Source organism: Bufo bufo, chromosome 1 (assembly GCF_905171765.1).
Source record: "Bufo bufo chromosome 1, aBufBuf1.1, whole genome shotgun sequence".
Taxonomy (NCBI): Eukaryota; Metazoa; Chordata; class Amphibia; order Anura; family Bufonidae; genus Bufo; species Bufo bufo.
Window position 1 is genome coordinate 561,251,735 of NC_053389.1, and position 26,176 is coordinate 561,277,910.

General features: G+C 39.6%; 1 protein-coding gene across 1 annotated transcript in view; it reads right to left on the reverse strand.

Moving 5' to 3' along the window:
• CACNA2D1 (calcium voltage-gated channel auxiliary subunit alpha2delta 1) overlaps window positions 1-26,176 on the reverse strand; it is a 1,018,968-nt gene that overhangs the window by 42,686 nt on the left and 950,106 nt on the right. The window contains 6 exon segments of the mRNA XM_040413129.1: window positions 461-532; window positions 2,988-3,029; window positions 14,959-15,026; window positions 22,122-22,208; window positions 22,644-22,747; window positions 23,273-23,335. Of these exon segments, the coding sequence (XP_040269063.1) occupies window positions 461-532; window positions 2,988-3,029; window positions 14,959-15,026; window positions 22,122-22,208; window positions 22,644-22,747; window positions 23,273-23,335 (436 nt within the window).

Here is a 26,176-nt window from a genome sequence, read left to right on the forward strand (position 1 = left end):
ACATATTAATACTGCCAAAATAGTCATGTCTAGTTTAAGAATATCACGTTTTATAGAACAACTTTAGTTAAATATAAATGTATTAGTGTACAATATAAGAAGTTTTAAGTCATCCACTGCAAGTCAAAAGAATAAACTACATATTGTCTTCCGATTCTGCATGCCAAGTTTGTGCAAAGGCTTAGCATCTGTAATCCATTTTCCAAAACTTTATGTGTAAAATAATACTTCCACATGTAAGGTGTTTCTGGGTTTAGAAATATCAACAAGAACATTTAAATACCCAATCAATAAATACTTCACATACAGTTATCTTCAAAAATGTTCTGAGGAAACTGAAGAGGCCCTTTTTTGGCTCAAATCAGCATACTTTAGTGCAGATATAAACAACTGTGAGGTCTGAAAACTTACAGCCAATGTCCCAGTAGATATGAAATATAAGAAAAATTCATAGCCATACCTGAGTGTTGTAACTGTTTTGATTTGACATTATTAGGAAGCCACCATCATCAAGAATTATGCAGTCCAATTGCTGTAAGATATTAGGTAAATTTTAAAAGGATAATTTTATTCCCATTCCAGTTAACATAACTGTCTTGTTTTATTGTAAAAAAAACTAATTGTCATCTTTTTTTTTCTACTAATAGAAAGTGGTTTGCCAAACTGAGGTCCTGATCTGTTTGCTTGCATCCTTTGGAAGAATTCAGATGTCCTCCAAGGGACCAGAGAATGGCACATGTTTCATGAGGAGGACACTTTAGCAATTTCTTTGCATGTTTATGGTACTCCTCTACTCTGACTTGTTTTGTGTTACAGCATACAGTACATTGCTGTCAGATACTATAGAAGTTTTTAGTAGTGGATGAAACTACTATTTGAAAACTATGAGCATATAATTTTCTCGCCTCAGTGTAGAAGTCAACAGGAGAACAGGCTTATGTCCTAACATCAAATCTACTGGTCCCTGCTCTGAGATCTACTGTTGAAAAGAGTCTACTGGTAGTACAATCCTGATCAAAAGTTTAAGACCACTTGAAAAATGGCAAAAAAATTATATTTAGCATGGCTGGATCTTAACAAGGTTCCAAGTAGAGCTTCACCATGCAACAATAAGAAATGGGAGTGAGATAAAAAAAAAATTTGAGCATTCAATTTGATGTAAACAACAAATAAACTGAAACAGGCTGTTTTTCAGCTGATCAAAAGTTTAGAGCCACACCTCCAAAAAAAAAAACTAAACCCCCCCCAAAAGAAAAATACAATCTCCAAACATGAACTCAGTAATGAGTAGTTCTGCCGTTATTGTTTATCACTTCAAAAATTAGTTTTGGCATGCTTGATACAAGCGTTTCCATGAGGTGAGTGGGAACATTTCTCCAAGTGGTGAAGACGGCCGCAAGAAGGCCATCTACTGTCTGGAACTGTTGTCCATTTTTGTAAATGACAAGCAGATCCCACCTAAGATGTTTTCTACGTGCCACAGTTGAGGAGGCGCCATATTGGTCTGGGGTGCTTTTTCCTTCAGTGGAACAATGGAGTTTCAGGAAGTACAGGGGCGTCAAACGGCCGCTGGCTATGTCCAGATGTTGCAGAGAGCATTCCTCATGACTGAGGGCCCTCGTCTGTGTGGTAACGACTGGGTTTTTCAACAGGACAGCGTTACAGTACACAATGCCTGCAGGACAAGGTACTTCTTCTAGGAGAATAACATCACTCTTTTGGCCCATCCAGCGTGTTCCCCTGATCTAAATCCAATTGAGAACCTTTGGGGATGTATGGCAAGGGAAGTTTACAAAAATGGACAACAGTTCCAGACAGTAGATGCGGCCGTCTTCACCACTTGGAGAAATGTTCCCACTCACCTCATGGAAACGCTTGCATCAAGCATGCCGATGCATGGTCCTAAACTTTTGATCAGCTGAAAAACAGACTGTTTCAGTTTATTCGTTGTTTTCATTAAATTAAATGCTAATCTTTTGTCTCACTCCCATTTCTTCTTGTTGCATGTTGAAGCTCTACTTGGAACCTTGTTAAGATCCAGCCATGCTAAATATGATTTGTTGCCATTTTTCAAGTGGTCTTAAACTTTTGATCAGAACTGTATATATAATTAAAGCCCCTTGGTTTGTACCTGTTTAACTAGAAAAAAAAACATGTTCTACAAGCTTGGAACATATAGATATTGAATAGTTGGATTTCACTATTCAATTCCAGAAATTATAACTTAAAGGGGGGTTAATCCGGAAATACATCTCTTCACCTCAAGATAGGTGCTAAGTAATAGATGTGGGTCTAAAGGCTGGGACCCCTGTGAAGGAGGATCCTATGTCTCTGTGAGAAAAATATGGTGAAAATCTTTTCCATGTAAAATCAACATCAAAGGACAAGAGGGCACTACCTCCTTCTGGAGAAGAAAAAGTTCAGTCTCCAGAGGCATCAAGGCTTCATTACCATAAGACCTGTGAATAGTCTACTTTGGGAGGTTGTCACTGCAGGAACAGTGGACAGTTTAAAAAAAGGTTTAGATGATATCTTACAATTAAACAGTTATGTTTATGAAAAGTGTTCTCACTGCCCTTTCCTAAATTCACATTCTCACCCATCCTTTTGGTTGAACTTGATGGACTTGTGTCTTTATTGAACTGTACTATGTACTGTAACATGATCACCATTTTTGTGATCGGTAGAGGTTTCAGTAGGTGGACCGCTACAGTTGAATACCCTACACTGTGGATAAGAGATAAGTTGTCATTTTGAAGCAACCCCTTAATTTCTTCAAACTAAGGATTAGTTTCATCATTGTATGTATACAGACAAAAATACATCGTTGTTCGCCTGTGAAACCCTTCTTAAAATAAAACTACAAAAGGTACATTTTTCAAAATCACTGTAGATTATATTTTCTTTTAAAATTTTCACTGATCACAACTGGGAAAACACAGCTGTAGCTCCAGATTCCTATTTTATACAAGTTGGAGAACCCTTACCGAGCTGTCCAGTTTACAGTTACAGACTTCATCCATCTTGCACTGCAGAGGGGAAATGGAAAATTTTATTCATTAAAAAGACACAGAGGAACATGATCAAGCTCTGGGAGTATCCTGAAGACAACAGCACATTGTTCCAGAGACAGGCAGAAATTCACATTGTTAATATGAGTTAAAGCAAACACTTTTGTTATGTAAATACAGTACAGCATGTAATTACATAACTAGTCACTGGGATTATTCTAATAACATTATAAAAATCATGTTATGCTCTTGTATGAATATGTTATGCACCGATAACACAGATTGTACTTGATTACAATAGAGAATGGTACTGATTAAGATGTTAAATATCAAAGCAAGACAATCTCACTTTAATGCGCTGCTCATTAGATCAGTATTCAACTTGTGGTTGCACTTCCTGTGTCAATGGACTGAACCAGAACTATACTCCTTGTATGACATTCCTTCTATAATTAGATTATCATAGTTGTAGCTCCTAATATAAGACCATTGCTCATTTCAAACTTCTTCCACATTCACTTAGTGTGCATTGCCCTGCAATGTATTTACCAGATGCTTACTACTTGTTCACGACTTGTGAATTCATTGTAGTTATTCTTATGATAAATGAGAGAATACCATAGATGAAAAGAATATTTCAAGTGAGAATGTTAACTCAAAGTAGGAAAAGCCTACATTACTATATATGCACTGACCAGTTATTCAAGCTATGTATTTGATATTCCGTTGATATCAAGGGGCAGTACCCAGTAAAGAACCAATAAGTAAAAGAATCTAGGAACAATCCAAAGTATAGTGAACACACAATGCGGGACATTTACCTGGTATTTTATGCCACTAGTTGTCAATGATGTGTAAAGTGATATGTCTAGATTTTGCCCCTCATTGCTTTGGCCAATTGCTTTCCTCAGCTGTAGACCACTAAGGACAGTGAATGGCTACAGTGGTTTGGAAACAAACAGTACCGAGTGTACCGGACCAGTAACACAGAGAACACTGCTGGAGAAATGGGTGAGTATATAATTTTATTTTAAAGAGGACCTTACACCGCTCCTGACATGCCTGTTTTAATAGCTACATGCATACTCCATGTAATAACAATTCTGGAGCCTCTATTCTTATGGCTCTATGTTGTGCCATTACTAGAGATGAGTGAATCGAAGTTGACGAAGTGGAATTCGATCCGAATTTCAGGAGAAATTTGATTTGCACCGAATCCGAATTTCCTCACGCTTAAAATGGCTGCTGCACGTGTGAGGACATGGAGCAAGGAAGCCTGGGAACGCAGGATCACCCACAATGCAATGCATGCAGCCAATCAGCAGCCAGCCAGCCCTGTGATGTCACAGAAAAAAAATAGCCTCAGCCATCTTGGATTCTGCCATTTTCCAGTGTACTTAGTGCAGGGAGAGACGTCAGCAGGTGCCAGGGACAGTGCTAGGAAAAACTTAATTGTGCTAAAAAAAATGATTTAAAAGTTCAGGGAAAGATTATTCAAGGTGTAGGGAAAGGATAGGGAGGAATCATTCCACAGCATTTATGTAGAACAGGGTTCTGTAGGGGAGTTTACAGTCTGGGTAATAGGAACAATCCCTATTACACCTTGCTGCCCTGACTGCGGATCCAAATTGCCATTATACAGCTCTGCAATTCCAGCAAACCGTTCGTGTTATTGGGGTGCATGTGCTGTTTTATACAGCCATTAACCCCTTCAACCCCGGGCCTGTTTTCACCTTTCTGCCCAGGCCATGTGTCACTTTATGTGGTAATAACTTTAAAACGCTTTTACTTATACAGGCCATTCTGAGAATGTTTTCTCGTCACATATTGTACTTCATGACAGTGGTAAAAATAAGTAAAAAAAAAACATTTTTATTTATAAAAAAAATACCAAATTTACCAAAAACTTTGAAAAATTAGCAAATTAGCAAATTTCAATTTCTCTACTTTTATAATAGATAGTAATACCTTCAAAAATAGCAATTACTTCACATTCCCCATATGTCTACATCATGTTTGGATCATTTTGAAAATTACATTTTATTTTTTGGGGACGTTAGAAGGCTTAGAATTTAGAAGCAAATCTTTAAATTTTTTGGAAAATTTCCAAAACCCACTTTTTAAGGACCAGTTCAGGTCTGAAGTCACTTTGTAAGGCTTACATAATAGAAACCACACAAAAATGACCCCATTTTAGAAACTACACCCCTCAAGGTATACAAAACTGATTTTACTAACTTTCTTAACCCTTTAGATGTTCCACAAGAATTGATGGAAAATGAAGATTAAATTTAATTTTTTGGCAGATTTTAAATTTGTATCCATTTTTTCCAGTAGCAAAGCAAGGGTTAACAGCCAAATAAAACTCAATATTTATTACCCTGATTCTGCGGTTTACAGAAACACCCCACATGTGATCGTAAACTGCTGTAAGGGCACACGGCAGGGCGCAGAAGAAAAAGGTTTTTGGAAGGCAAATTTAGCTGAACTAGTTTTTGGATGCCATGTCCCATTTGAAGCCCTCCTGATGCACCTCTACAGTAGTGATGAGCGGCAAGGGTCATATTCGAATTCGCGATATTTCGCAAATATTTTGTAGAATATTCGGCGAATATTCGCGAATTCAAATATTCGCCGAATATTCAATGATTTTTTTTTTACTCGAAAAATCGACAAGGTAATGATTGCATAATATGCAAATTTCCGTAATGCTAATTTTTATTGCAAATTTTTCAATTGCCGAGCAAAAACATGATTCCTCCCTGCTTCTTGCTTGTGGGCCAATGAGTCATAGCACTATATCGAATATATTAGTTTTTTCAAATATTCGTAATATTCTGAAACAAGAATATATAGCAATACAGCGAATATTAAAAAAAAAACGAATATAGAGCAATTTAGCTAATATAGTGCTATAATCTTTCTTGTTAATAGTTTTAATTTTTTTCCAATCTGAACTTCAGATGAGAAAATAATTACGACTATTAGACAAAGAAGATTACAGCACTATATTAGCTAAATTGCTCTATATTAGTTTTTTTTCCGAATATTCGCTAAATTGCTATATATTCTTGTTTTAGAATATTAAGAATATTCAAAAAACAAATATATATGTTTTTTCAAATATTCGTAATATTCTAAAACAAGAATATATAGCAATATAGCGAATATTCGAAAAAAAACTAACGAATATAGAGCAATTTAGCTAATATAGTCCTATAATCTTTATTTTCAATAGTTGCAATTAGAAGATTATAGCGCTATATTAGCTAAATTGCTCTATATTAGTTTTTTTGAATATTCACAATATTGCTATATATTCTTGTTTTAGAATATTACGAATATTCAAAAAAACTAATATATTCGATATAGTGCTATATATTAGTTTTTTAGAATATTCATCATTTTTCCCATTTAAAGTCATGATTCCTCCCTGCTTCTTGCTTGTGGGCCAATGAATCATTGGCCCACAAGCAAGAAGCAGGGAGGAATCATGTTTTTACTCGGCAATTTAAAAATTTGCGATAAAAATTCACATTACAAAAATTTGCATTAAAATAAAAAATCTCGAATATTCGAAATTCCGAATATATATTATTATATTTTAAATATTCGCGAATTTTTGAAGTACCCATATTGGCGATAAAAATTTGCAATTCAAATATTCGTGATTAACACTACCCTACAGTAGAAACTCAAAAAAGTTACCACATTTTGGAAACTACAGGATAAGGTGCCAGTTTTATTGGTACTATTTTGGGGTACATATGATTTTTTATTGCTCTATATTAAGTTTTTTTGTGAGGCAAGGTAACAAAAAATGGATGTTTTGGCACCGTTTTTTATTTTTATTTTTACAGCATTTACCGAGGGATTTGGTCATGTGACTTTTTTATAGAGCAGATCGTTACGCACGTGGCAATACCTAATATGTATACTTTTTCTTATTTATTAAGTTTTACACAATAATAGCATTTTTGAAACCGAAATAATGATATTTTAGTGTCTCATAGTCTGAGAGCCATATCTTTTTTATTTTTTGACCGATTCTCTCAGGTAGGGTCTCATTTTTTGCAGGATGAGGTGACGGTCTGATTGGTACTATTTTGGGGGGCATACGCCTTTTTGATAACTTGCTGTTGCAATTTTTGGGATGTAATGTTACAAAAATTGCTTTTTTTTTTACATTTTATTTTTATTTTTCTTACGGTTTTCACCTGAGTGGTTAGGTCATGTGATATTTTTATAGAGCTGTTTGTTATAGACGTGGTGATACCTAATATGTATTTTTTTTAATGTATATCACTTTAGCACAATAATAGCAGTTTTGACACAAAAAAATATATGTTTTAATGTCTCCATGTTGTGAGAGCTATAGTTTTTTTTTTAATTCTTTGGGCGATTGTCTTAGGTAGGGACTCATTTTTTGTGGGATGAGGTGACGGTTTTATTGACACCATTTTGGGGGGCATACGCCTTTTTGATTGCTTGGTGTTGCACTTTTTGTGATGTAAGGTGAAAAAAATGCTTTTTTTTACACTGTTTTTATTTATTTGTATGGTGTTTATCGGATAGGGTGGATCATGAGATATATTTATAGAAAGAGTAAAAGGTAAATAGTGGAGATAGAGATAATATTATTAATCTATGAGGTTGCATCAACCACAGGTGCTAGGGACTTGTGGGTGAGACACGGTGGTGGGTGGTTAAAGAATATAAATATATTATAATTATATTAAGTAGTGCAACACTAAAATAAAATAAGATACAAATTTTTTATGGTGTTTATCGGATAGGGTGGTTCATGTGATATATTTATAGAAAGAGTAAAAGGTAAATGGTGGAGATAGAGATAATATTATTAATCTATGAGGTTGCATCAACCACAGGTGCTAGGGACTTGTGGGTGAGACACGGTGGTGGGTTGGTTAAAGAATATAAATATATTATAATTATATTAAGTAAGATACCAGATAGTGCAACACTAAAATATAATAAGATACGAAAGTATAAAAAAAATATTTTGTATTTTTTTTAACCACCTCAGCCCCCCTAGCTTAAACACCCTTAATGACCAGACCACTTTTTACAATTCTGCACTACACTACTTTCACGGTTTATTGCTCGGTCATGCAACTAACCACCCAAATGAATTTGACCTCCTTTTCTTCTCACTAATAGAGCTTTCATTTGGTGGTATTTCATTGCTGCTGACATTTTTAAATTTTTTGTTATTAATCAAAATTTACCAAAATTTTTGCAAAAAAATGACATTTTTCACTTTCAGTTGTAAATTAAAAAAAAAATATACATTTATAAATACATTTTTCTCTAAATTTATTGTTCTACATGTCTTTGATTAAAAAAAAATGTTTGGGTAAAAAAAAAAAATGGTTTGGGTAAAAGTTATAGCGTTTACAAACTATGGTACAAAAATGTGAATTTCCGCTTTTTGAAGCAGCTCTGACTTTCTGAGCACCTGTCATGTTTCCTGAGGTTCTACAATGCCCAGACAGTAAAAACACCCCACATTAGGGGCCCTAATGCGTGAGAAGTAGTTTAAAATCAAAATGTGTAAAAAATGCCCTGTGAAATCCTAAAGGTGCTCTTTGGAATGTGGGCCCCTTTGCCCACCTAGGCTGCAAAAAAGTGTCACACATGTGGTATCGCCGTACTCAGAAGTTGGGCAATGTGTTTTGGGGTGTCTTTTTACACATGCCCATGCTGGGTGAGATAAATATCTCTGTCAAATGACAACTTTGTATAAAAAAAATGGGAAAAGTTGGAACGCTATTGGAATAACTAATTGCAACTGGTGTTATATACCTGTTTGCCCCCCCAAAAAAATCTGATTGAGGGGTGTGATATACCTATAATAAACCTTCTAACATAGAAAGTATATTATAGTGCATTTGCATTGTGCAGCAGATGTGTGCGGTTCTGCTGAGATACCGCAGCTAGATAGAGGGACAAATGCTATTGGAATAACTAATTGCAACTGGTGTTATATAGCTTTTTGCCCCTCAAAAAAATTTGATTGAGGGGTGTGATATACCTATAATATACCTTTTAACATAGAAAGTATATTATAGTGCATTTGCATTGTGCAGCAGTTGTGTGCCGTGCTGCTCAGATACCGGAGCTAGATAGAGGGACAAACGCTATTGGAATAAGTAATTGCAACAGGTGTGATATACTTGTTGCCCCCCAAAAAAAAAACTGATAGAGGGGTCTGATATACCTATAATATACCTTCTAACATAGCATGAAACATTATAGTGCATTTGTATTTGTGAAGCAGTTGTGTGCGGTTCTGCTGAGATACTGCAGCTATATAGAGGGACAAACCCGGTTAAGGGGTTTGATTTACCAGCTTCCAGCAAATACTCATTATCGGGTTCCTTATATCTGTTCCCACAAAATACTGATACAGGGTATTGATAAACCGGCTTCTACCAAATATTGATTGAGGCCTGCAATACACTGGCTTCCACCAAAAATTGATTAAGGGGTTTGATTTATCAGCTTCCAGCAAATACTTATTAATAGGTTCTATATACCTGTATCCACAAAATACTGATAGAGGGGATTTAAATATTGATTGAAGCCTGCGATATAACTGTTTGCACAAATACTGCTCTTCTATAGAGACTTTGTCACAGGGTTATTTTGAAAATGACAGGCAGAGGAAGAGGCAGGCCATTCCGCAGGCGTGGTAGAGGTCGGGCAGGTGCTCCAGGCCAGAGTCTAAGTGGGAAGTTGGAGAAGATGAGTGCGATTACGTCAAAGGACGCACTATAGTTGGTTGAGTGGCTCACTCAGCTTTCCGCTTCAGCACCCTCCTCACTTTCTGCTGTGTGTACCCACAAAGACACCACCACCACCACCATAGCCCTTCCACTAGAGTCAGAGGAAATATTTTACCACCCATTCCCAGACCTTACCGATGCGCAGTCATTCTTGGCATCGGATCAGGAAGAGGAGGTAGCAACGGCCGCCTCCCAGCGGTCTGATGACAGTACCCAGATCAGCCCAAGGAGGGTTGTCCCTGCTGTTGCTGCCTACTCTGACATCTCTAATATCAATGGTGGTGAAGGTGACGATGATGACGTGTCGATGGACGTCACATGGGTGCCCACAAGAGAGGAAAAGGAGGGGAGTTTAGAGGGAGAGACGGAGGAGCAGATATGGAGGAGAAGGAGGAGAAGCAGGTGTCAGCTGCTGACAATAGTGTTGCCATCTGCAGGCCTGTGCTGTCAACACATAAGTCGCGGTAAGCCTAACACTCACTTAGGGACGACCGCCTTAAGAAGGCACCTGGCCTCCCATCACCGAGCCCAGTGGGAGCAACACAGTCAGAACCCACAAAGCCACACTCCCAGTGCTCCACATCCTGCCTCTTCTCCTTCTTCTCTCTCCTCCTATTTGTTCTCCACTCCACTTTCCACCGTGCTGTCGTTGCGTTTATCTGGAAAAAGGCAGGCTTACATGGCAAAAATGTTTGAGCGTAAAAAGATGATGAAGCCGGATAACCCTCTTGCCCAACGGCTGACCGCCAGCTTGTCGGAACTGCTAGCCTGCCAACTACTGCCATATAAACTGGTCGACTCAGAGGCCTTTAGGAAAATTGTGGCCATTGGCACAACGCAATGGAAGGTCCCCAGAAGGAAATATTTCTCCCAGAAGGGCATCCCAGAGCTATATGGCCATGTTCAGCGGCAAGTGAATGTATCTATGGTACACAGTGTCGGTGCCAAGATACATCTGACCACAGACACGTGGTCTAGAAAACAAGGGCAGGGAAGGTACATAACTTTTACTGCCCACTGGGTGAACCTTCTGACGGCCATCAAGCATGCAACCCGTGGCACCCGTGTGAATTTGGTATTACCGCCATGGATTGCATGCAGGCCTGCCTCTTCTTCTCCTCCTCCTACTCCATCCTATGTCTGCTCCTCGGCTGACTCCTCCTTTTCCACTGCTACCGCCTCTTCCGCTGCACCCCCCAGCTCCCCAGAACCTATTTGACGTGCCAGGTAAAACGTTGCCATGCTGTGCTGTGGTTGTTGTGCTTGGAAGCCAAGAGCCACACCGATCCTGCACTCCTTTCAGCTCTGCGGTCACAGGCCAATCAGTGGCTAACCCCGCTCAATTTGACAGTTGGTAAAGTGGTGTGTGACAACGGTGCCAATCTGCTGAGCACGCTGAAACAGGACAAAATGGCACACGTCCTGAACTTAGTCTTGCAGCGATTTGTTGCTAAATACCCGGGGTCCAGGACGTCTTTCATCAGGCCAGGAAAATCTCTGGCCATTTTAGAAGATCTTACACGGCCCTGGCTCGCCTTGCTGATGTTCAGCGGCGACACCACTTGTCTGTCAGATGTCTGATTTGTGACTGTCCGATGCACTGGAAATCCACCTTGCATATGCTTGATAGGCTGCTCCAGCAGAAATGTGCCGTTAGCGACTACCTGTACGAACTCTGCGGCAGGACAGGTTCTGGGGAGCTTGGTTTTTTTTCACCGCGGCAGTGGCTGCTCATGCGCGACGCATGCAGACTTCTGCAGCCATTTGATAAGATCATCAAACTGGTCAGTCACAGCCACGGCGCCATCAGTGACATCGTACATTACACCTTCTTCCTGAAGCATGCATTGCGTAGTGTCATTGATCAAGCCGTCGAGGAGCAGGAGCAGGAAGATGAGGAAGTCGCAATGCTGAATGAATTCCCAGGGGGGGCTACTCCATCTGAGACAAGTCAGCAGGAGTATGAAGAGGAGTCAGAGGAGAATGGTGGCTGGGGGGAGGAGGAGCAAGAAGAGCAGGCTAGAAATTTTTCTGGTATCCATGGAGTTGTCCGTGGATGGGGAGAGGAGACTGAGGACGACATTCTCCTGGGCGATGAGCAGGAGCCAGGCTGCTCCACCACTTCCAATTTAGTGCAAATGGGAGCCTTCATGCTCCAGTGTTTATAGAGGGACCCCCATGTAAAAAGCATAAAGGGCAAGGACCAGTACTGGGTGGCAAAGTACTTAGACCCCCGGTACAAACACAAAATGGCGGACATGTTACAAGCATCACAGAGGGCTGTCAGAATGCAGCATTTTAAGGCTTTGCTTCGAGAGATGTTTCGGGCGCTGGCAGAGGAATTTCCAGCCACAGAGAAACAGTTGCGGGTACCAATCCTACAGCGCATGCAAGAAGAGGGCGGTTTGAAGATGTGCTGGTCAATTCGGATATGAGATCAATCTTTCAGCCAACCCATCGACAGCCGCCCTTCGGTTCCAGCCTGAGGGAACACCTAGACCGACAGGAGTCTGACTATATCGGGTTAACGGCCGATGTGGACGCTCTGAGAAGTGAGGAACCCCTTGACTACTCGGTGTGCAGGCTTGACCTGTGGCCAGAGCTGGCACAATTTGCCATGGAACTCTTGGCTTGCCCCTCATCTAGTGTCATGTCCGAAAGGACGTTCAGCGCAGCAGGGGGAATCATGACCGACAAGCACACTCGCCTAGCTCACGACAGTGTGGAATTCCTCACATTCCTAAAAATGAATGAGGCATGGATCTCTGAGAAATTCAACACCTGTGACGACCACGTTTAATTGAATTTCCTCATGCCAGCCCACACATATCCGCCACCTTCTAGAACAAATAATGGTTCCTGTCTTATGTATATACAGCAGCATAAAAGGCCTTTTCTGTCCGATGAATGCCTAATGTTTGGGGCCTTGGAGGAATTCAACACCTGTGACGACCACGTGTTATCGAATTTCAACTATTATCTTTTTTTTTTTTTATAAGAGGGGGGATTTCGTTAGCCATGGTTTTAATCCAATTTTATATTTTTAGTTCTTTTAAACATATGTATTTGACATGTATTTGCAGTGGCCTGCAGTAAAATTGATATCCAATGACGTCTAATATACCTCCAGCCACATAATCACTTGTTCTTTTCTGTACGTTGAATGAAAATTTTTTGGGCCTGTACTATACTTTCCTGCATTTAAATTGTTATCCAATGACCGTCTAATATACCTCCAGCCACATAATCAATTGATGTTTTCTGTCCGGTGAATGAATAATTTGTGGGGCCTGTAGTCTACTGGCCTGCAATAAAATTAATATCCATCTACCATCTAATATACCTCCAGCCGCAATCACTTGATCTGTTATGTACGTTAAATGCATAATTTTTGGGGCTTGTAATCTAACTGCCCAAAAGTAAAATTGTTATACGGTGACCGCCTAATGTACCTCCAGCTACATAATCAATTGTTCTTTTCTGTACGGTGAATGAATAATTTTTTGGGCCTGTACTATACTTTCCTGCATTTAAATTGTTATCCAATGACCGTCTAATATACCTCCAGCCACATAATCAATTGATGTTTTCTGTCCGGTGAATAAATAATTTGTGGGGCCTGTAGTCTACTGGCCTGCAATAAAATTAATATCCATCTACCATCTAATATACCTCCAGCCGCAATCACTTGATCTGTTATGTACGTTAAATGCATAATTTTTGGGGTCTGTAATCTAACTGGCCAACAGTAAAATTGTTATACGGTGACCGCCTAATATACCTCCAGCCACATTATCAATTGTTCTTTTCTGTACGGTGAATGAATAATTTTTGGGGCCTGTAGTACACTGGCCTGCAGTAAAATTGATATCCGATGACCGTCTAATATATCTCCATCCACGTAATCACTTGATGTTTTCTGTCCAGTGAATGCTTAATGTTTGGGGCCTGTACTCCTGTGGTCTAAAATAAAAATTTTCTAGGCTCTAGCAGGGCACATTTTTGACAGTTTCCCTTTAAGACGCATAAAAATGGCCCCTGATTAAAATAGACACTTTTTGTGGGAATTTTTGCCATTGATCCCCCTCTAGTATGTTAGTGTCCATGTTGTGGGACCATTTGTGCACTACTAGTAAGTATTTGGTGGCTGCAAATATGACCTGAAGGTTTTTCAGGTTTGCCTGCCATTACAGTGAATGGGGGCCGCAACGAACTTGCGGTTCGCAAACATTTGATCGCGTTCGCGTGATAGCATTCGCAAATTGTCCCGCCCGATATTCGTCCATCGCTACTTCTGGCTACCTGACTCAGCTACTATTCTGATGCTGCCATTTCTGATGCCAAGTGCTCCTTCTTTCACCCATCTGATTGGACTCTGTCAGAGGGGAAAAAGAAATCACTCCCCCCTATTTACATTTATTACGATGGTGACAGGTCCTTTATTGGGATGTAATATAAGTAATCCCAGCAAACGTTCTTGCTCTTAATGATATACTTTAATCTTTTTGAAGATTAAAGTATATCCTTAAGAGCAAGCACGTTTGCTGGGATTACTTATATTACTCATATGGGGACTGCCCCTTTCCTGTGCAAACACTGATACGAAGGTTGTGAGCTGTCTGATTTGGATTTTGGCTTTATAGGGATGTGACAGTAGTCTTCTATTAGCCCTGTTGTTATAAGATATGATTTATTTTTAATTTTGTTGCTCAAACTTGGATTTTTCTGTCCTCCAGTCCTAAAAATGTTATAAAGATATGTGCATGTTGACATAAGCCTAAGTGGTATATATGAGCATACTGTTTTAAATTTTATTTTTTGGAGGCTAAGTCTGTGCTTGGGCAGACTATTACTCAAACTGCATTTGTTTTAAACAAAAAAAAATACTTTTTGATTCAAACTTGAGCAAGGATGTATATGAGTGAAAAATGATGAATATATCTGGCTTCTGTGAGGGTGTATGGTTTTGTAGACCTTATTGTCCTGAAACCCTTAGCAACAAACTGTAATGGCATAGGTTATGTCAAACATGCAGTCAAATATAAAAACTGTAATATAACATGTTGTTTGAAGATTATATTCAACATTGGAGGACTCTGTCATTTTAGTACAAGTGTAAAAATACAGAAAAACCTTACCGGGTCTTTGGTGGTAGCACTTGTAAAATTCAGCATCCAACTTTGAAAATCTATTTTTACTCCAACAACTAAAATGAAAAGACAACATTCTTGAAGTCTACTAACTTAATTTTAAGAGAGACCTACCACATGATTTTTCCAGTAAAGTAATAAAGGCTGTATTTTGCAGGCATATATTTTAGAACAACACACTATTTAATTAAAAAGTCAAATATAAAATAGATTTGTGCATCTTTTAGACTGATTTATTTGCTGCCTAAGCAATTAGTGTAAAAAATCAACTAACTCACCCAGTAGGGTTCTAGTGTGAAGATGTGTCCAATAAATACCTGTGGTTAGACACATACTGATAGGCCACATTCACATTAGCTCACAAAACATGCTCACACATAAGCTTAACTACAAAATGTAAATTTTTTTTAAATGTTGGATGAATTTTTAATGAGTTCCAAAGAAGTATAAAGATGTAAGGTAGGATAATAAAGAAATCTATTTTTGTGCTATGTAGGGGTTTCTGTATTCTATCCATGTTAAGTACATTTTTGTAGATAATTACTTAATTCCTGCTGATGATATATTTCAGCAGATGTATTTCAAAGCACTGTACGTAAGTTGTAACCATTCATTTCAATTCCTTTGTTATTTTATCCCACAATCTAATTTCTCTATCATACACACAGCTGGATTATAAAAAGGGAAAGGGCTACCTGCCCCCGGGTCTCTAACATCACAGAGACCTAGGGGGCTTCCAGTTAAACTCATTGTAGTCATTATTTTTATAGTTAGTGTATACACTGCTCCCCTCTGGACCACCCCAAATCTCAGAAAAATGTGAATCTTCCAATGATTATTCAGAAATACTATCCAGCTGAGAGTGGGTAAAGGTGCACCTGTATGGCTTTCTCATTTAAAATATAAGGGGGCACTGACTTGGGTACATATGTCAGCTATATATTAGATTATCATTATTTAACTAACCGTTGCACCACCATATGTGCCTGAAATACGCTGAACATAGGCATATTTCAGTATAATAAATGACCCCTATAGTCTTCAACAAAAATACATTCAAAGTTATATACAAGAGGTCTTACTGTATTATCAGGTCATAGCTGTAGTTAGCTTCCATTAAATTATGATAAGAATTCCTGACACCTTTACTTCATGCCAACATGCATGTAAGGTCTTGTTCACACGAACGTGGCGTATTTTGCGGTCCGCAAATTGTGGATCCGCAAAACATGGATGCCTCTCCTGTGTCTTTCGCAATTTGCGGAATGGAACGGACCGCCCTTTATAGAAATGTCTCATCATTTTTGCGGGGCCACAGAACAGAGCAACGGATGTGAACAGCACACAGAGTGTGCATCTTTTGCGGCCCGATTCAACTGAATCGGTCCGCACCTGAGCCGAAAAAAAAACGGCTTGGATGCGGAACCAAACCACGGTCGTGTTAATGAGTGCTAAAGCAGAGTCCATGTTTGGAATCAACTCTGATCATGGACTAAAAAACCCTCAGATGCCATGGTCAACTGCAACTATGGCATCTTAGTGGTCATTTACTGGGAGTGCTTCGCTCCTGCTGACTGAATGACTCTACTATATTTATTATATTTACCATAAGTAATAGAACACAGGAAAAACTACAAACATTGCTATACTCATACTACCTGCAAAATGAAATTAGCATGTAATATTTATTGCATAGAAACATTATAAAAACAAAACCCATAAACCAATATCAGAATTGTTGGGATTTTTTTTCAATTCCTCCCCATTTTTTATTTTTTGCCAGCTTGGCACTAAATTGTACTCAATATTAAATGATGCAATAGAAATAAAAACTTGTCCCGCAATAAACAAGCGTTAAAGCAGGTATGTGAATTGAAAATGTAAAAAGTTATGGTTCCTCGAAGGCGGGGATAAAAAAAAATATCAAAAATGGGTTTTCTAGTGACATTTAAAAAATATATATAGATTAGAAGGGGTTAAAAAATCATTACTCACCTCTAAAGACCCCCTGCTGCTGCCATTCCATCCTTGCTGGTTCTAGCTAGAAATGACGAAAATGCCAGGAACTACCGCTCAGCCATAGGCAGTGAGTCAGGGCCAGGGAACAGGGACCAAAGCAATGGCAGAAAAGCAGCAGTGGGGGATCTGTGGAGGTAAGTAATGATTCTTATTCATTTTTAACCTGTTCTTACCTGTATTCTTAAAACAAAAACATGAAGCAGAGGGTAAACCAACTTATTCTATACAGGTTATTGTATAACAGACTTTAAAGTGTTATTCACATCTTATAAAATAGGCTAAGATATGCTATCACTTTATGAACTGTCAACTTATTTCAGTAGGGATCCAAGAGGTAAGACCCTCACCATTCATAAAGTGTTGCAATATCCTATGGATATAACATCACTTCATAAGTTGGGGAAACTCCCTTAACCTCTTCTAGACCATTCATAGACTATAATCGGGTCAGGTATCAAACTGGTGTAAAGTAGAACTAGCTTAATTGTCCATAGCAACCAATCAGATTCCACCTTTCACTTTTGACAGCTCCTTTGAAAAATGAAAGGTAGATTCTGATTGGTTGCTACAAGCAACTAAGCCAGTTCTACTTTAAACCAGTTTGATAAATGACCCCATAAATGTCTAGAAAATCTGTGTTTACCTCTGCAAAGATGTTTGTGAATATCCTTGCAGATATGACAACTGCATGGAGATCACGTAGCTGCGGTAGTGGGGAGCTTATTGTTAGTGACAGCCAGATTTTCCACTGGGAAAGCAGAGATGGCTTTTTGCTTTCCATACCTTCCTCTTTGCTGTATACACCTTTCTCAATTAGCGCTGTGCATACAGACCAGACAGTGGCAATGCCACTTTCTACTCTGGCCCCAGCGATCTTGTGATTGTGAATGTTTTTAGTTGCACTTTCTGTTTTTTTTTTTTTACAAAAACGAATACTAATATTGCATTTTGTGGAAACTTGTCTAAATGTATATTTCTGTCTGTAATACTCAGTACTATACAGGGAGTGCAGAATTATTAGGCAAGTTGTATTTTTGAGGATTAATTTTATTATTGAACAACAACCATGTTCTCAATGAACCCAAAAAACTCATTAATATCAAAGCTGAATATTTTTGGAAGTAGTTTCTAGTTTGTTTTTAGTTTTAGCTATTTTAGGGGGATATCTGTGTGTGCAGGTGACTATTACTGTGCATAATTATTAGGCAACTTAACAAAAAACAAATATATACCCATTTCAATTATTTATTTTTACCAGTGAAATCAATATAACATCTCAACATTCACAAATATACATTTCTGACATTCAAAAACAAAACAAAAACAAATCAGTGACCAATATAGCCACCTTTTTTTGCAAGGACACTCAAAAGCCTGCCATCCATGGATTCTGTCAGTGTTTTGATCTGTTCACCATCAACATTGCGTGCAGCAGCAACCACAGCCTCCCAGACACTGTTCAGAGAGGTGTACTGTTTTCCCTCCTTGTAAATCTCACATTTGATGATGGACCACAGGTTCTCAATGGGGTTCAGATCAGGTGAACAAGGAGGCCATGTCATTAGATTTTCTTCTTTTATACCCTTTCTTGCCAGCCACGCTGTGGAGTACTTGGACGCGTGTGATGGAGCATTGTACTGCATGAAAATCATGTTTTTCTTGAAGGATGCAGACTTCTTCCTGTACCACTGCTTGAAGAAGGTGTCTTCCAGAAACTGGCAGTAGGACTGGGAGTTGAGCTTGACTCCATCCTCAACCCGAAAAGGCCCCACAAGCTCATCTTTGATGATACCAGCCCAAACCAGTACTCCACCTCCACCTTGCTGGCGTCTGAGTCGGACTGGAGCTCTCTGCCCTTTACCAATCCAGCCACGGGCCCATCCATCTGGCCCATCAAGACTCACTCTCATTTCATCAGTCCATAAAACCTTAGAAAAATCAGTCTTGAGATATTTCTTGGCCCAGTCTTGATGTTTCAGCTTGTGTGTCTTGTTCAGTGGTGGTCGTCTTTCAGCCTTTCTTACCTTGGCCATGTCTCTGAGTATTGCACAGCTTGTGCTTTTGGGCACTCCAGTGATGTTGCAGCTCTGAAATATGGCCAAACTGGTGGCAAGTGGCATCTTGGCAGCTGCACGCTTGACTTTTCTCAGTTCATGGGCAGTTATTTTGCGCCTTGGTTTTTCCACACGCTTCTTGCGACCCTGTTGACTATTTTGAATGAAACGCTTGATTGTTCGATGATCACGCTTCAGAAGCTTTGCAATTTTAAGAGTGCTGCATCCCTCTGCAAGATATCTCACTATTTTTGACTTTTCTGAGCCTGTCAAGTCCTTCTTTTGACCCATTTTGCCAAAGGAAAGGAAGTTGCCTAATAATTATGCACACCTAATATAGGGTGTTGATGTCATTAGACCACACCCCTTCTCATTACAGAGATGCACATCACCTAATATGCTTAATTGGTAGTAGGCTTTCGAGCCTATACAGCTTGGAGTAAGACAACATGCATAAAGAGGATGATGTGGTCAAAATACTCATTTGCCTAATAATTCTGCACGCAGTGTAGTATTATATCTTGCTTGTGTAAAATCTAATGGAGAACTGTAACCTCATAATTTCACCTTTTCACGGAAGCATAAAAATACTAAAACAAACAGTTACCAGATTACTATGATGAATTAGCCCCTTAAAGGCACAGCCTTATTTCACCTAAAGGACCAGGCTATTTTTTGCAAATCTGACCAATGTCATTTTATGTGGTGATAACTGTGGTGATAACTTTAAAACACTTTTACTTATCTAGGCCATTCTGAGATAGTTTTTTCGTCACATATTGTACTTCATAACACTGGTAAAATGGAGTAAAAAAAATTCTTTTTTATTTATAAAAAAATTCAGAATTTGCCAAAATTTTTGAAAAATTAGCAAATTTCCAAGTTTCAATTTCTCTACTTCTATAATACATAGTAATACCTAAAATAGTTATTAGTTTACATTCCCCATATGTCTACTTCATGGTTGGATCATTTTGGGAATGCCATTTTATTTTTTGGGGACGTTAAAAGGCTTAGAAGTTTAGATGCAAATCTTGAAAATTTTCTGAAATTTTCAAAAACCCACTTTTTAGGGACCAGTTCAGGTCTGAAGTCACTTTGTGAGGCTTACATAATAGAAACCACCCAAAAGTGACCCCATTCTAGAAACTATACCCCTCAAGGTATTCAAAACTGATTTTACAAACATCATTAACCCTTTAGGTGTTCCCCAAGAGTTGATGGCAAATGGAGATGAAATTTCAGAATTTCAATTTTTTGCCAAATTTTCAATTTTAATCAATTTTTTCCACTAACAAAGCAAGGGTTAACAGCCAAACAAAACTCTATATTTATTGCCCTGACTCTGCGGTTTACAGAAACACCCGATATGTGGTCGTACACCACTGTACGGCCCCACGTCAGGGCGTAGAGGGAGAGGAGTGCCGTGTGGTTTTTGGAAGGCAGATTTCGCTTGACTGGTTTATTTATATCTCATTTGAAGCCCCCTGATGCACCCCTAGAGAAGAAACTCCAAAAAAGTGATCCCATTTTGGAAACTACGGGATAAGGTGGCAGTTTTTTTGGTACTATTTTATGGTACATATGATTTTTGGTTGCTCTATATTACACTTTTTGTGAAGCATAGTAACAAAAAATAGAAATTCTGAAATCTCATCTCTATTTGCCATTGACTCTTGTGGAACACTTAAAGGGTAAACAAAGTTTGTAAAATCAGTTTTGAATACCTTGAGGGGTGTAGTTTCTTAAATGGGGTCACTCTTTGGAGTTTCTACTCTAGGGGTGCATCAGGGGGGCTTCAAATGGGACTTGGTGTCAAAAAGCAAGTCCAGCAAAAACTGCCTTCCAAAATCCATATGTCATTCCTTTCCTTCTGCGTCCTGCCGTGTGCCCATACAGAAGTTTACGACCACATATGGGGTGTTTCTGTAAACTAAAGAATCAGGGCAATAAATATTGAGTTTTGTTTGGCTGTTAACCCTTGCTTTGTTACAGGGAAAAATGCATTAAAATTGAAAATTTGGCCAAAAATACCTGTTTTGGCACCGTTTTTATTTTTTTATTATTTACAACGTTCATCTGACAGATTAGATCATGTGCTATTTTTATAGAGCTGGTTGTTACGAACGCAGGAATACCGAATATGTTTACTTTTTTTAATTTATTTAAGTTTTACTCAATAATATCATTTTTGAAACAAAAAAATCATTTTAGTGTCTCCATAGTCTGAGAGTCATAGTTTTTTATTTTTTGGGTAATTGTCTTAGTTAGGGTCTCATTTTTTTCAGGATGAGATGACTGTTTTAATGGTATGATTATGGGGTGTGTATACATTTTTGATCGCTTGCTATTACACTTTTTGTGATGTAAGGTGACAAAATTTTGGATTATTTTTTTTTTTTAACCGATGAACAGCTGGTTGAAGAGACCATGGCACTTTGGTGAGCACCGCGCTCTCCACCTACGCCAGTGATGTCACATTCATCAGTCTAATGGCCTAGGTGCAGCTCAGTCCCATTCAAGCGAATTTGGATGAGCTTCAATACCATGCACAGCTGCTATCCAATGGACAGTGCTTTACTAGGCAAGCTCAGAGGAGGCCACGGCACTCACTGTAGCATGCCCACCCTTTTTACACATTTGATTGCTGAGGGTGCCAGGCATTAGACCTCCACAGATCATATACTATGACTTAGTCTGAGCATAGGTCATCAGTATTAAACATCTCAACAACCATTTTAATTATACACATATGTTACTACTTACCAGTAGTGTTGATCACGAATATTCGAATTGCGAATTTTAATCGCGAATATCGGCACTTCGAGAATTCGCGAATATTTAGAATATCGCTAAATATATTCGTAATCGCGAATATTCGATTTTTTTTTAAATACCAGTTCATGCGAATTTTTCTGCGAAAATTTTATGCGAATTTTATGCGAATTTTCGCAATCAAGAAAATAATGCCTGGAGATCATGAATTCGCGAATTTTCGAATATATGGCGAATATTCGCCCAAATATTCGCGAAATATCGCGAATTCGAATATTGCCCCTGCCGCTCATCACTACTTACCAGCAGGCTTAAGAAGTTTACCATCAATGGTTATTTCAACTGCCTTGCTCACCATTATTCCATTTTCAAAAGTGGCAAGCCCAGTTCCTAGGAAAAAAAGAGAATAACTATTGGTTTGATAAAACAGAAAGGTATAATACAGCTTGATTTATATGCAATGCTATATGTGACAAGAAAACTAGAAGAAAGGGAAGCCCTACTGGTAGAAGGCTGGGCCATACTTTATCTTTCATGTACCATCAAACTTTTATCTGAAAATAAACCAGTCAGAAGATTCCTTTCTAAACAATGTTCCAGCTAATATAATGAGACTGATCTTAATGCCAAATAAAAATGAAATATGATCTTGTTAATGCTAAAACCGATGCTCAGCCATCTCACAAGTGTCAGCAAATTGTCACTCAAAAGTGATTTGTACAATTTTGTGATCTAAAATTGCTTTCTCAGATACACAAACATACCAGTATAGGAGTGGGCTAATAACACACTCTACTTTTCAATTTCCACTGCAATGTAACTTACTGTTGAAGTAAGGGGCAGTAAACACATAATTGTCATTGTCCAAGCTGCGTTTGTAGTAGCTATCTTCGTATGTTTCTGGATCTTCGTACCAGTACTCCCCAGCACTAAAAGAATTAAAGACAGATATGAAATACGGTAATCAATTTGCAAAGAGTAAAACAAAATCTATATACTTACTATGTAATAATATATGCTCACTTTTACGGGGGAACAAGTGAATCCCCAGATCGGCCCCTGTGCAAGGTGAGACCCTATTCCTATACATTTTGACAAAAAATGCTTGCAGTGTCGCAATGTTACAAGTGAAACACATTTTCTAATATGTTTCACCAGTAACACACAGGACCACCAATAACACATTGAAAAACCACAGCAATGTGGTAAAACACATGTGGTTTGATTGTCTGGTAATTTGCCAAATACCACGCAATCATTACATGTGAACTGTGAGTCTAAATCTGTCATTGATTATGGCAATGACAAGGTTTACTGACACTTTTACTTTTTTTTAATACAAATTCTATATAATATATCTGTATATTATATAACATGTTTTATAGTGAATATTGCAGCAGTGAATGCTGCTGTCCGAATCATTACTTACATGCCCAGCTTCTGTATACACTTACCTCATTGGATAAACTCTGGTAATTCCACCATCAGTGGCTACAAATCTAGCTATAATTCCTTTCCTGAAAATAAATATTAGATAACGTTACACATTATTGAAAAGATTATTACATGCTAGAAACACATTTAATACAAGGATGATTCCTACTTGGTAATCTAATATATAAAGCTGTGTGTATGTGTGTTTGTCCACTAAAGGAATCCGCACTGTCGCATTTACAATCACAAAATTTGGCACACAGGTACATCTAGTGTCCAGGAAGGTGTTAGACTGGGTCTCAGCTCTCTAGCACGTACCGTTCCTGAGATATTTCCAAAAAATGCATTAGCAAATAGAAGCCTGGTCACATGACCCTTATCAGACAATAGAAGCTTGCATGCACTTAGCCTCCACATACACACAGTTATACACCAGGTTTCCATAACAACCCAGCCATTTTTCTTCACTGCTATAGGTCAGCTTTAAAGGGGCAGGGCGCTGTGACACTGTAGTAGTGGAGTGCTGTGGAGGTCAGAGTTAAGGGGGCAGGTAGGGTGGCCATTCAGGCCACCCTCAAAAGATGGACTTAAAAACTATGCACCCAGTTACCGCTAAGTCACGCCCCCGAATCTGTTAGGCCACACTCCCTCGCACTCCGCAGCTGAAAGCGATTGAAAAAATGAAGGTAAAAATCAACTTCTGTCAGTTGCAAGGGTGGGGTGACTTTCTCCCTGCAACTCACACTCAGACAGCACAGTGCTGCTGTCTGAGAGTGAGCTGTCCAAAAGGACATCCCTGTGTCCATCCAGGCCCTGCGCCAGATGGAGGACAGGGAGACTGAAAGCCAGACAGTCCGGCCTAAAACCGGACCTTTGGCCACCCTAGGGTCAGGCTGCTGTGGAGGTCACAGTTAAGGGGACTGTACGCTATGGAGGTCAGTGTTAAGGGGAAGATTGCTGTAGAGACCACTGTTACGGGTATGGGGTGTTGTGGAAATCACTGTTAAGGAGATGGGGTACTGTGAAGGTCACTAATAAAGGGACGGCTGCTGTGGAGGTCACTGGTAAAGGGGCAGGCTGCTGTGGAGGTCACTAATAAAGGGGCAGCCGCTGTGGTGGTCACTGTTAAAGGGGCAGGGTTATGGTCCCCGTTAAGGGGGCAGGGAACAGTGGAGGTCACAGTTAAGGGACAGTCCGCTATAGAGGTCAGTGTTAAGGGGCGGGGTGCTGTAGAGGTCACTGTTAAGGGGACGGGGTGTTGTGGAGGTCAAATTTTAAGGGATCGGAGCTCTGTGGAGGTCACTGTTAAGTGGGCGAGTTATTGTGGAAATCACTGTTAACGAGACGGGGTACAGTGGAGGTCAATAATAAAGTGGAGGCCACTGTAAAGGTCACTGTTAAAGGGGGGCATTGTGGATGTTACTGTTAAGGGGGCAGGTCATTGTGGAGATCACTGTTATAGAGGAGCGGGGTACTGTAGATATCACTGTTATAGGGGATACTGTCGATATCTTTTAACGACACACATAAATAATAAATGAAATAGATTAAATATACCCATGCAAAGCCAGGTCCTTCTGCTAGTCTAATATATAAAATTGAGTGTATGTATGTATGTATGTCCCCTAAAGGAATCCATACCGTCGCATTTACAATCATGAAACTTGGCACACAGGTACATCAGGTGTCCGGGAAGGTTTTAAACCAGGTCTCAGCTCTCTAGCACGTACCATTCCTGAGATATTCCCAAAAAATGCAAATATGGCACCATCACATGACCCTTATCAGTCAATTGAAGCTTGCAGGCCCTTAGTCTCCACATACACACAGTTTTACACCAGGTTTCAATAACAACCCAGCCATTTTTCTTCACTGCTGTAGGTCAGCTTTAAAGGGGCAGGGTGCTGTAGATGACAGTGTTAAGGGAGTGCTGTGGAGGTCAAAGTAAAGGGGGCGGGCTGCTGTGGAGGTCACAGTTAAGAGGACAGTCCACTATGGAGGTCAGTCTTAAGGGGCAAATTGCTGTAGAGGCCACTGTTAAGGGGGTCGGGTGTTATTGAAATCACTGTTAAAGAGATGGGGTACTGTGGAGGTCACTGTTAAGGAGGCGGAATGCTGTGGAGGTCACTGTTAAAGGGGCTGGCACTGTGGAGGTTACTGTTAAGGAGACAGGGGACTGTGGAGGTCACTATTAAAGGGGCAGTCGCTGTGGAGGTCATTTTTAGGCAGCGGGGTACTGTGGCAGTCACTGTTAAAGGGGCGGGCGCTGTGGAGGTCTCTGTTAAGGGGCAGGGAATGTGGAGGTCACAGTTTAAGGGTGGGTGTTGTAAAGGTCACTGTTAAGGCACAGGGTGTTGTGAAGGTCACATTTTAAGGGAACTGAACTTTGTGGAGGTCACTGTTAAGGAAGCAGGTTATTGTGGCAATCACTGTTAACGAGCCGGGGTACTGTGAAGGTCACAAATAAAGGGCCATCCGCTGTGGAGGTCAATGTTAAGGGGTTGGGGGACTGTGGAGTTCACTATTAAAGAGGCCGCTGCTGTGGAGGTCACTGTTAAGGGGGCAGATTATTGTGGAAATCACTGGTAAGGAGACGGGGAACTATGGAGGTCACTAATAAAGGGGTGGCCGCTGTGGAGGTCACTGTTAAAGGGGAGGGCGCTGTGGATGTTACTATTAAGGGGGAAGACAGCTGTGGAGGTTACTGTTAAAGGAGCGGCACTGTGGAGGTAACTGTTAAGGGAGCAGGAAACTGTGGAGGCCACTATTAAAGGGGCAGTGGGGTACTGTGAGGTCACTATTAAGGGAGCGTGGTACTGTGGCAGTCACTGTTAAAGGGGCAGTCGCTGTAGAGGTCACTGTTAAGGGTGCGGACCCCTGTGGAGGCCACTTTCAAGGAGGTGGGGTGCTTTGGAGCTCACTGT